At 37.6% G+C, this 13291-nt stretch overlaps 1 protein-coding gene across 3 annotated transcripts in view; it reads left to right on the top strand.

Annotated features, from left to right (window-relative positions):
* Psma8 (proteasome 20S subunit alpha 8) overlaps nucleotides 1-11431 on the top strand; it is a 39667-nt gene extending 28236 nt beyond the window's left edge. For all 3 annotated transcript variants that reach the window (XM_046434040.1, XM_046434033.1, XM_046434032.1), the window contains exons 5-7: nucleotides 9490-9609; nucleotides 9831-9893; nucleotides 11339-11431. In XM_046434040.1, the coding sequence (XP_046289996.1) occupies nucleotides 9490-9609; nucleotides 9831-9893; nucleotides 11339-11431 (276 nt within the window). The remainder of the gene's footprint in view (nucleotides 1-9489; nucleotides 9610-9830; nucleotides 9894-11338) is intronic.
* Nucleotides 11432-13291: the final 1860 nt, after the last annotated feature.

Below are 13291 nucleotides of genomic sequence, written 5' to 3'. Positions count from 1 at the left end.
CTAGGCTTCCTAATTTTTTTTAAAAAAATGACAAATGAAAATTTTATGTATTGGTGAAAATGTGATGTTTTGATAACACACCTATCACCATACCTAGAATCTATTCTCTATAAGCAGTTTTTAAGTCCCCAGTATATTATTATTAACTATAACTACCATGCTATACAGTAGATATTCAGAACTTATTTATCCTGACTAAAAGTTTGTACTCTTCAACTAGAAAGTTCCAATTTCCTTCCCTCCACCAGCTTCTAGTAACTACTATTCTATTGTTTCTATGAGTTTGATTATTTTAGATTCAATGTAAGTGAGGTCATTGACTATTTGTGTTTTGGGACTTAGAAGAAACTTCTTTAAAATTGTTGTAACAGGTTCCTGGATTTGTCAAATTAAAAACCATCCTTTTATAAAAACCTCCAATGCTAGAATAGAATAGTCATTATATTATGAGGTTTGTTGTTGTTGTTTTTGATAGTGCAAATGAACCCAGAGGCATTTTACCACTGAGATACATGTCCAGCCCTTTTTATTTTTATCTTGAGATAGGGTCTCTCTAAGTTACTCGGGGCTTTGCTAAATTACTGAGGCTGGTCTTGAACTTGTGATCCACCTGTCTCAGTCTCCCGAGTCATTGAGATTTTAGGCATGTACCACCATGCATGGCTTTCATTATAAGTTTTTAAATGTACATTTGAACTCAAAAGGAAGAAAATTCTAAAGTGGCAACTCTCAAAATTCCATCTGCAAATCCCTGGTCCATAAGGTGAAAAAAAAAAAAATCCTTTTCAGAGACCTCACTAGATTAATGCTTACTTCATCTGCAGCACAGCACCCTCTGCTGATTCTTTCCTGGGCAACAAGAGCTGGTGGTCAGAAATTCATCATGTCTATTTCAAAAATCCATCCCAGGGAGATCTTTAACTCTTATGAAAATCCCACGTTGAAGCTGTTCTTTTCACCTTAAGACAGTATTTTTAGGCTTCTAGATCACCATGATGTGAGCTGCTTCCCTCCACCACACTCTTCCACCACGATGTTCAGCCTCACCTCAAGCCCAGAAGAATGCAGCCAGCCTTTTCTGGACTAAGACCTCTGGAACCAACTCCAGAACCTCGGAAAAGTAAAGCTGCCTTTGAACTCTGAACACTGAACACAATATTCCAGTCTTTGCAACAAAAATTTCTTTTGAAGTCCATCTGACAGGCAAGCAGAAAGGGGAAGACAGATGTAAAGGGTGGGAGATCAAAGTACAGACTCTGGAGCCTATTCCTTGGGTAGCACTACAGATAACATAACCAAACCAAACCAAAGACACAGACAACAAAATGTGTACAAGGAATAAACAATGACTCAGGATTCTGGATCCACAACACAGAATGCATACTGAAATAAGGCAAAAATGGGAGGGTGGGATTGAGCAAGGACAATGGTTATATTAAAGAGAGAAGTATATGCAGACATGAGAGAGTAACAATAAATCCACGTTTAAGACGGAGCTTCCACAGCCAGTTACAAAGCCATCTAAGAAGCCCTTTATAGGTCCTTAGACACTTGAGCCTATTAAACCCTAAAATTTCAATTCTGGAACTATTGGAACTATTTCAGTGAAATGGACACAAGTGAAATAAAATAGAATAGAAATAAGAATCTTTAAAAAAAAAAAACGTCTTTTTAGAGCCGCTGTACCCAGTAGTGTCTCAACTGGTATTTGTGGAGGCCGTAGCACCAGGATCTTGATAAGTCTTGTTCTATGGAGAAGGGTGTCTAAAAGGCTGCTGAGCACATCAATAGTATTGCACCTTCCCTGGTTAGCAATAAATCCAGTGTCATGGGACAGAAAATTGATAAATAGATGGTGATCAAAATGGGTGAAATAGAAAATAAATCCAAGTTCGTGTGAGTCCCATTCTGGGGCTCTCTCAAACTGTCACCACTGAGAAGGAGGTACACTGTATTGCCATATCACAGACTTTACTGGCAACTCCAAAATAAGACTGCCAGTTCTGAATTCCTCCTGCCAGTTCCAGCTTTTAGTATGATTTTTGCTGGCTTTCATGGTGGCAGAACACAGGCAGGAGTTGATGATCCTCCCTGTTAGTGCAGCCAACTTCATCCATGCATATTGGAGTAGAGGACTACCATTCATAACCTGAAAAATGTCATCAAAAAGACAGATGGTGGGGCTGGTGTTGTGGCTCAATAGTAGAGCACTTGCCTAGCATGTGTGAGACACTGGCTTCCATCCTTGGCACCACATAAATAAAATAAAGGTATTGTGTCCATCTACAACTAAAAATATGTTAAAAAAAAGAAGAAGAAGAAGAGGAGAGATGGTAAAGATGCTACAAAGTGGGGTCAAGTGCATGTTTGCATCTAACATCCTGAAAATTAAGAAATCCTGGAGCTACTGAAAAAATCAAATCAATAAAAACCTATTATACTGTTTAGATGGTAATTAGCATGGATATAGCTGTCTCTGAGTTCTTCACGTCTGGAAAGTATGAGTTGGACTTCAAGTCTTCTGATGACACTAGAGGTACATCACACTTGATAGCTGTCCAGCCTGTACAAGTTCTTCATCAAGGAATATCCAGTATTGTCTGTCAAAGAACCCTTTTACCAGGAATGATCTCACTGTGACCTGCAGGTACACCTGGCTATTTAGCTCCTGTCCCTGATGTTGACGTAGGCAGCTTGAGACCCCCCAGCTAGTACTTGCCAAGAATTATGGTAGTTAGCTCCCCTTTCCCATCCCTGTGATGTTCTCACTAGTTCCTTACAACTTACATAAAAGTCAAGATTGACCGCTTGGACCCTCCTGGAAACCTCATCACTGTGGTCATGCCATTGGCTCAAAACATTGTTTTTTTCTTCTAACCACTTTGTGTTTAGAACCAGGTATATCGCCCATGTAATTTCCAAGGTGTCCGTAGGGAAGATGCTCCGTGGCTTTGTGTGCAAAAGAAAACATCTCAATGACCCATGAAGGAGGAAAAATCCGATTTTCATAATAATACCAAGATTGTATTTCACTTTTTAAAATTTTTTATTTTTAGATATGCATGACAGTAGAGTATATCTTGACATATTTTATATAGAGTGGAGTATAACTCCCCATTCTTTCAGTTATATATGATATGGAGTTACAGTGCTCATGTATTCATATAAGAACATAGGATAGAATGTGGTGGACATCATTATCCAAAGTACATGTATGAAGAATCTAATTGGGTGTCAACATACAAACAGAGATATAAAAAAAAAAAGAATATAGGAAAGTTATGTCTGAATTCTACTGCCTTTCCTATTCCCTTCCCTTCATTCCCCTTTGTCTAATCCAATGAACTTATATTCTTTCCCCTTTCCCCTTTATTGTGTGTTAGCGTCCACATATAAGAGAGAAGATTCGGCCTTTGGTTTTTTGGGATTGGCTTATTTCACTTAGCATGAGAGTTTCCAGTTCCATACATTTACCAGCAAATACCTATTTCATTCGTCTTTATGGCTGAGTAATATTCCATTGTGTATATATACCACATTTTAGTATTTCACTTTTTCATGTGTGGACATGTGCCTTATGGTATAAAAGCAATAAAATTTCTGATAGTTTAGCGTCCATCTGTGCTAGTACTCATTTTTATTCTTTACCACCATGAATTTGTGTTAAATGAATAAATTCAACTTTTATATAAGTTGTCTTTGATGAAAACAGTAAAAGTTATTAGTTAATTCTGTTAAATCTTGACCCACATATACATCTTTCTAAAATTCTGTCTAATGATCGGGGAGGCTGGGGTTGTGGCTCAGCAATTGAGCGCTCACCTAGCACATGAGAAATACTGGGTTCAAACGTCAGCACCACATAAAAAGAAATAAAGGTATTGTGTCCAACTACAAATATATATACATATATATATATATGTATGTGTATATATATATATATATATATATATATATATATATATATATATATAAAAATTCTAATGAAATGGAAGTACATAGAAGGCCTGTCTGCTGCAGGGTCTATGGACCACTGCCTTGAGGAAAGGCAATTATGTGTTTGTTCTGAATTGTAAGATGAAATAGCCCCCCCTTTGCATTCTTTTTGAACTTCATTTTTACTTGGTAGAAAAAAAGACAACAACAGTAATTATTGAGATATGGAGCTCTGGAAGCCATGTTCTCAATAATGAGCAAACTCGAATCTTTTTACTTTAAAGAAACAACTGATAGTATTTGTTGCTAATGTTAAAATTCAAGTTTTCATGCAAATTTTGGAAAACATGCATGTGCCACAATTATAAGCTTGGCAGTTCTTCAGTTCATACAAACTTCTTTGATGAGACTGATGGTGAAATTAACAAGCATAATTATTTGATATTAGAAATCAAAAGGGCCAACATTTAAAAGATCTGCATAATGTAGTGAACCTGTTTAAATATTAACTTATTTAAAAATAATAAGCCAAGATACTTTAATGTAACAAAAGTACAAAAAAATTCACTCATGTGGTTGCAGATTCCAAATTGCAATTAACTTTTAAGAAATTACCACCCCCTCATCAAGAATGCTTTGAATGGGGCAGTGACAGAGGACCTTGTCATGTCAAAGCTGGGCACACACATGCCCGGGTGTACCGTCCTCACGTCTGTCCTTCCTGGCACTAGCAATGCTTTCTACAACTCTTCCTTCTTCATCTTGGCACTGAGTCTCTTCATCTCTGCCTCAGTCTTCCTGAAGTCACAACCTCAAGGAGGACCTGGCCTTGACTTCCTCAATGTGTGATTCATGAGAACCATGATCACTGGCAGAGAACACAGGCAGTAAAGAACAGGACAGAAAAGTAATTTCTAGACTTTGAAAGATTATTACAAATTAAGTTCCACTTAAAAACCAGCTCCAAAAAGAGGCAGTTATTTTTAGGAAATTTCTTAGGAAGTGCTGTTGTGCTGAGAGCCATAGCCAAGTAGGAATGACGCATGGCATTTTGGTTTGAAAGGTGACCCTGCTCAGGGATTAGGGTGGCTCCGGGTTTAGGGTGGATCCTGCTGGAATAGGGTGGCTCCGGGTTTAGGGTGGATCCTGCTGGATCCTGTTGCCTCAGGCGCCTGCTCCTTGAGTTCCCGTGGGGTTCTGAGAGTATTGGTACGCAGAGCCTGGTGGAGGGAGTGTATTTTCCCAGAACGTGCGTGTAGAGTGCCGGTGAGAGTTCGGGAATAAAGAGTTGCTGTTTGAATCTACAAGGCTTTGGTGTTGGCTCGGTTATTTTGTGCCCAGCCAGACTGCAGCACTGTTGGGATGAGCATCTGTTGAAGGGTTGAAGGAAGAGTTGGGCCACCTATGGCACAGTCTCAGTACAGACTTCAAATGACCCCATTGAAAGCTCTGGATCTGTGGTGGCTCTTCAGAGTTGTTCCAGGTTGGAGTCGTTGGTTAGGGCTGCCTCTGAAAGAGCCATAACCTTACACAAGGCAGCTCATGTTAATCTAGGAACTTTCCAAATAGGGTTAAGGGCTGTGAGCTTCTGGTGGTGTTTTCAGTAGCTGCAAGAATAAAATTACAGGGTGTGGTGGCACATGCCTGTAATCCCAGTGGCTTGAGAGGCTGAGGCAGGAGGATCATGAGTTCAAAGCCAGCCTCAACAAAAGCAGGGCTGGGGATGTGGCTCAGTTGTTGAGTGCCTCTGAGTTCAATCCCCAGTACAAAAAAAAAAAAAAAAAGAAGAAGAAAAACGTTTTTATTTCTGAAGGAGTTTGAGGTAGTATGTCACAGGATCAGGCTCAGTGGGTTATTAATGAGGTATTTATTTTTAAAAAATTTTTCTAATATTTATTTTTCAGTTGTAGTTGGACACCATACCCTTTTTTTAATTTATTTTTATGTGGTGTTGAGGATTGAACCCAGGGCCTCGCACATGCTAAGCAAGTGCTCTACCGCTGAGCCACAACCCCAGCCCCTAATGAGGTATTAACTAACAACAAAGACCTGACAACACTTAACACATAAGGATTGATTTTTCTCACATAATAAGAAGTTTGAAGATACTGGCATTTTGCTCTTTTTTTTTTTTAACTCTTTTCCCCATGCCCTCAGTGTGGCTGCTAGACCTCCAGCCAACCTGTCTGAATTCCAAGCAGCAAAGATTTCCAGAAGCTCCATTATACTTGTACTTTTTACCTATTCATTAGCACACACTAGACAATGACATTTTTCTGCAGTCACATTATCTAGAGGTCTGTCACAAAGGAAAAATGAATATTAAATTTGACACTGTTGGGCTGGGGATGTGGCTCAAGTGGTAGCATGCTCGCCTGGCATGCGTGCGGCCCAGGTTTGATCCTCAGCACCACATTCAAACAAAGATGTTGTGTCCGCCAAAAACTGAAAAATAAATATCAAAAATTCTCTCTCTCTCTCTCTTCTCAAAAAAAAATTTTTTTGACACTGTTAGTATTTGATTAAAAAAATCATGTGCTATGCAGATAGGAAGGAAAAACGTTGCAAAACTATCAGAGCCTTTGTTGAAACAGTCTAGAGTAGGTGATGGGGGCAGAGGATATGAGTGTTAGAAACAGGCTAGATCTTAGGAAACCAGTCTGGAAGGTAAGAGTTAAAGTTCGTTTTGTTATTGTTGTTACGTAGTACTAGGGATTGAACCCAGAAGCATCTACCACTGAGATACATCCCTAGTATTTTTTATATTTTATTTTGAGGCCAAATCTCACTAAGTTACCCAGGCTGGCCATCAACTTGCAGTCTTCCTATCTCAGCCTCCTAAGTAGTTTAGATTATAGATGTAACCTTCTCTGCCCTGTTAAGTGTTAAAGAATTTTAACATCAGCATTTGGAGAAGGTAGACAAAAAAGCCACCAGGAATTACAGGGTGACCTTAAGGACCCAGTGATTTTTTAAAAATATATATATATTTTTGGTTGTAGTTGGACACAATGCCTTTATTTTTATGTGGTGCTGAGGATTGAACCCAGCACCTCACATGTGTTAGGCGAGCGCTCTACCGCTGAGCCACATCCCCAGCCCCCAGTGATATTTTTGGATAAACCACTATTAAAGTGCCTCCTTGCTGGGCAGCAACCAGCTGCAAAAAAAACAAAACAACAAAATACTATAAGCACCAGGGTGCAGAGCACACAGCTGCAACAGCAGCGACTCAGTGCTGAGGCAGGAGAATCACAAACTAGAAATACCCTGTCTCAAAATAAAAAATGAAAAGGACTGGGGTCATATATGAGTGGTAGAGCACCCCTGGGTTCAAGCCCCAGAACTGCAAGAATCAAAAATAAATAGAAAGACCTAGAAGCAAGTACAATCCAAAATCACAGGCTTTCTCTGTGAGCTTAGAAAAGTTTCAGGGCTGCAAAATTTTATGTAAAAATTTACAGCTGCTTATTTTAATCCTCTGAAATATAATAATGTAGAAAAAAGTGAACTAGAAAAATCTTCTACTAGCCAGAGCAGTGTAATCTCATGTAGTAAAAAGATATATTTTCATGACCACTTCCTAAAATCTGCTTTGAGATTCCTTTCCTGTGATCACAGTAGAGCTGTTGTAAGAATTATACTGAGACATTCCCCCTCTATAGATCATCATAACAAAGGGGCGTAAGGCAAGACAAGTATAGAGGTAAATGCTTGACTTGTTGATTCAGACCACTTGGTTTCAAAACCCAGTTCTATGTGATTTAGGGCAAGATTACTGGAGCCAGTAGTTAACAGGGATTGTTTAAAAGCTACTTGAGCCAGGTGAGGTGACATACACCTAAAATCCCAGCTACTCAGGAAGCTGAAGCATGAGGACCTCAAGTTCGAGGCCAGCCTCGGAAATTTAGCAAGACCCTGTCTCAAAAAATAAAAAACACTGGGGACATAGCTCAGTGGTAAACACCTGGTTCAATCCCTAGTAGCAAAATAAAAAAGAGATTTGAGAATGTCCCAAGACATTTGCTTGTCACAACTTCTATGGGGTGTGGGGGAGTGAATGAGTCAGTTTTTCACCTCTGACCAAAATATCTGATAAGAAAAACTAAGATCTGGGCACTGTGGTGCATACCTATAATCCCAGCAGCTCAGGAGGCTGAGGCAGGAGGACCACAAGTTCAAGCCAGCTTCAGCAATTTAGTGAGGCCAGAGTAATTTAGCAAAACCTGTCTCAAAAAAAAAAAAAAAAATTTTTTTAAAGGGCTGGGGATATGGCTCAGTGGTTAAGTGCCCTTGGGATCGAATGTTGTGTTGGTACCAAAAAAAAACAAACAAACAAACTTAGAAGAGGTTGGCTAGTTGCATTGCTCTGGGTTTAAGGTAAGACAAATATCATGGCAGAGGATGCTGCTCAACTCATGGCAGCCAGAAAGCAGAGAAAGGAAGAAACTGGGAGAAGATAATCCTTCCATCCCCCACCCCCCACTATGACCTGCTTACTTCAACCAAATCCCACCTACCATCCAGCCATCAATAGATTCATCCACTGATGGGGTTAGAGCCCTTGTGATCCAGTCACTTCCCAAAATCCCCACCTCTGGACATTACTGCATTGGGGACATATGATACGTTGGGAGACATTGCATATATATAACAGAGTGCCTCTGGCATCCAATTAGTAAAGACTGCTAAATATCCTACAACTCACAGGACAGCCCACAACAAATTATCTGGCCAAAATACTAATAGTGCTGAGGCTCAGAAATCCTATTTTAGCCTTTCCAAGCCTCCATTTTTGTCATCCAAGAATTGGAGTTCATAATCATTTTTATGATGGTTAAATGAGACAATCCACTTAAAACAGCATGATTTCTAGCTCTTAAGTGCTCTGTTAATATGAATTATCATCATCCTCATCCATACTGATCTGGGTATTTAATCTGAATTAAAAGAACACACTATTTGCTACCGATAGCCATGCAACTAGGGAAATCAGTTTACCTCTTTCCTTCATCTGAGGGAAATTTCTAAAGAATAGGGAATGGGATAGAAGCCCTTCTTGCTTATAGAGTCAAAGAAATAAAGAGTAAGTGACCAGTACACCTTATTCAAAGTACATATTTAGTCTAAGAAAATGCTGTTTGGTTCTATTCATGTTAATAGTTTTCTTTTTCACATTGACATTGATGTCTTTTTTCTCTCTTCCTTTTGCATCCTATTGAAAAGTTATACCTCCTTTCTTCTCCATACCTTTTGGAGTTCCAACTTTTTCAGTGTTTTCTAATGACTGAAAAAGACTTTTATGAAGGACTTAGGAGCCATTGAACTAATATAAAGCATTTATCAGGACAAAACATTGGTATATTTGCAAATAAAAGTAATGTCACCATTATGGATTATTCATATAATAACCAAATGAGTTTGTGAGATGTTTACTAAGTTATCAAGACCATAATTTTTACTAAGAAATAAAAAACTTCAAAATCCTAACTTCAAAATCGTAAATTCATTTATATTGTAATGATATTAATTATTTTTTTTTTATTTTTAAAGGCAAATGCAATAGGCCGAAGTGCTAAAACTGTCCGAGAATTTCTAGAAAAGAATTACACAGAAGATGCAATAGCAAATGACAACGAAGCTATTAAATTAGCAATAAGAGCTTTGCTAGAAGTAAGTGATCACATTCAGAAACTAGCTACTTTTCCTCATCCATTTTAATTTACTAAACACATTTACTGAATGATTATGTGTGTGTGTGTGTGTGTGTGTGTGTGTGTTTTAGTGCTGGGGATCAAGCTCAGGGACTTGCCCATGTTAGGCACACAATTGTACCATTGAACTAGACCCCGAGCCAGCTGAAGTAGTTCTGATATATACTTGTTCTACATTAGGTTGTCCAGTCTGGTGGAAAAAACATTGAACTGGCTATAATAAGAAGAAATCAACCTTTGAAGGTATGTTATTAACCAAAGAAGAAAAAATATCAGTAGTATAGTTTGAGAAGTTAAAAATGTTGAAACTATGAATCTTCATTGTGTCAGATATCCTTTCATACCCTTTGACACCATGATGACTTCTGTTTTGTATAGTATTAGCTTCTGTAAACTAATGCACTAATTTATACATACTCATTGCAAGCAGTTATGAGTCCCGGGCTCTTTTTGAAGACTTAGAGGTACTTGATCTCTACCTCCACCATTTACTGTGTTTCTGTAAGGAAGGCTTACTGAGCCAGCCCCCTAGCCATTAGAGAACATGTACCCTCTGTAAATTCATTGCTTAAGAAAGCAGTTACTCTTCCTGTCTTTTAGATCTCCTGAATGTATCAGTGTCATTCAGCTACTACTTTTATATAATTGTTGGCGCTCCAGGTTTCCGACATAAATGTTATCCTTCCTTATATCAAGGAAATTCCTACCCTCTTCTGATTGTGTACTGGTTTGGGGGTTTGTTTCGGTTTCGTGTTTTTGCCATGCTGGGGATTGCACCCAGAGCCTTGTGTGCACAAAGCACAGGCTGTACCACTGAGCTGTGTCCTCAGCCTCTGTCTGCTGGTTTTGATCTATTTTTCTACATTTCACCTGGAGCTCCTTGAACCTCTGTCAGGCTTACATTTTAGTCCCTAGCATGATAATATTTCCATACATCTTTTGTGGCAAATCTGACATTATCTATATGCCTTTTCCAGCCATTATGGATTAAAACCATTGAGCCACAAAATAAACTGTTCAGAGTATTTTGATAGAAGACTTATTGGCTAAAATAGCATTTGGAATAGGGTTCATTAGGTAAACTCTGTTCGGTCTAGTTTGCCAGCGAACTCTCTAGCTGAGAGTACAAAGGCACTCAAATCATGGAAAATTACATTTAAAATATATAAAATATAATATGTCCAGGTAATATGTTTTACAGATTATTGACAAATATAGACTTTCTGCCACATATCTTATTGTGAAATAAAAAGAATTCTGGAATTGAAATCAGAGTCATGAAGACCTGATTTTTAAACCCTCTTCAATTTTTGACCAGATAAATAAACTTTATGAATTTAAACTTCCTTATATTGCAAAATCTGGTGGCAAATTAATTGCCAAAATCACTTTGTTTTCTTAACATCTTTGACAATATTTCTTCTCATTAGGTTGCTTATTTTTTTTTCAAATTCCAGATTCTCTTTTTTTTATTATTAAGATAATTAAATTTATCTTAATATCTTTACAATAATTATTACACATATGTGGCTTTTAAACCTTTTGAACCATTTTTTTGTACACTTGAAGGTATAAAATGCAAAATTATAAGCAAAATATAAGATTATGAAAGTGGGATTGCTTCATGTTGTAAATATTTAGACATTGGCATAATTGAAATTTGCTGTAATTTTTTTTTCTCTTTTCAGATGTTTAGTGCTAAAGAAATTGAGTTACAAGTAACTGAAATAGAAAAGGAAAAGGAAGAAGCAGAGAAGAAAAAATCAAAGAAGAATGCCTAATTCTTAGAATGAGCACTGGGAATTTTAATGTTTTGCTGTACTGCTTGGAATTACTTAATGAAGAGTTAAAAGAAATAAGTTAATTTGCAGTATTACCTTTAGTACTCATATGTGCTACTTTGAGAATGCCAAATTTGTGGCTGTCTTCCGTCTTACATAGATTGGTGTGAAGGTTTTCTTTAGATAAGCAGATTTAATTAAGAAAAAAATTCTAATTTTAAGAAATGAGTAATTTGGGTGAAGTTTGAGTATTCACCCTCAGTTAAAGAGCTGGCTGTTCCACAATAAATTGAATACAATACTGAGTTGCATTCATTTTTTCCTAGTTTATTCTGTTATTTATTCATTCAAGAAGATATTAGAAAAAAAAAAGAAGATATTAGAAGGACTGTATATACAATTAGAGAAACCAATGGAGAGGAAAAAAACAACAGTTTCCTCTGTGCAAGCTGTATAAGTACATGTTGTCAACTTAGCATCCCTCTCACCCCTTCCTAGGAATAAGAATAAGAATTGTATTTCCAAAATGTCCTTCTACGTATGGTTCCAGGTTGGAATGTACCTATGACATACCTTCATGTAAAATTTGGAAGGCAATAAAGAAGATGAGGTCATTGTTCTCTGTATGCAGCCAGCCAGCAGCATGGGCATATGGCAGACCTTCAGTTCACAGCAGCTCCCTGGAAAGTTACCATCAGTCACTCATTTTGTATGTATAATATTCAAAGTAGCTTCCATGGAAGCTGATTGGAAGATTCCCTGTGAGGTTCTTTGCACTTTCACTGCTTGGAGACACATTCCTAAGGGAATTACATTGCTTCTGATGATTACCAGCAGCCTTGGTGTAGTCTTTCCTGTCCTTTGTTGCTACGGAATTTCTAGTGGTTCTGGATAACTCTTGAGTAGAAAACAGAATGACTTCCATAATGTCATTACCCTGCCTGTTACAGAGATCATTAGAAATGCTGATTTAATACAGTTTTGGTCTATGTGCCCTTATAATGCTGTTTTTTAAAAAATGTTTGTGTTAGTGCATGAGACTTACACATAATAGTAAAGTTCATTTTGACATATTCATAAGTGCATATAACACTGTTTGCTTCATTTCAGTCTCCAGTGTTTACCCCTTCTCTCATCTTCTCCCTTCCCCAGTCCCCTTACTCTACTCTATTGGTCTTTAATTTATTTACTTATTTTTTTATTGATGTATTATATTTATACATAAAAGTAGAATTAATGTATTCATACATGCACATAGCATAATTTTGTCAGTTTCATTCCATAGTCACTCTCCTTTCACATCCCCCTACTTCCCCCTTTCTCTATGCCATTCTTCTCCCATCTATTTTCATGACACACCCTTTCTTTAAAAATCCTTATTTTTTTCTTGCTTCCATGTATGAGAGAAAACATTCAACCCTTGACTTTCTGAGTCTGCCTTATTTCATCTAGCAATAATATTCTCTGATTCCATCCATTTACCAGCTAATGACATAATTCTGTTCTTCTTTTTGGCTGAGTAAAACTCCATTATGTATATACAAACCTTTTTTTATCCATTCAGGTGTTGACAGACACCTAGGCTGGTTCCATAACTTAGCTATTGTGAATTGTGCTGCTGTAAACATTGATATGCATGTATCACTTTAGTATGCTGATTTTAGTTCTTTCAGGTAAATACCAAGGAGTAGATAGCTGGGTCATGTGGTGACTCCATTCCTAGTCTTTTGAGGAATCTCCATACTGCTTTACAGAGTGGTTGTACTAATTTGCAGCCCCACAAACAATGCATGAATGTGTGTTTATTCCCACATCCTCACCAGCATTTGATATTTGTATTCATAATGATTGCCATTATAA

Source organism: Marmota monax, unplaced genomic scaffold (assembly GCF_021218885.2).
Source record: "Marmota monax isolate L192 unplaced genomic scaffold, Marmota_monax_Labrador192_F-V1.1 WCK01_AAM20220418_F8-fsc00126, whole genome shotgun sequence".
NCBI lineage: Eukaryota > Metazoa > Chordata > Mammalia > Rodentia > Sciuridae > Marmota > Marmota monax.
Note: the sequence above shows the minus strand (reverse complement) of the source record. Positions and strands in the feature narration are given on the sequence as shown.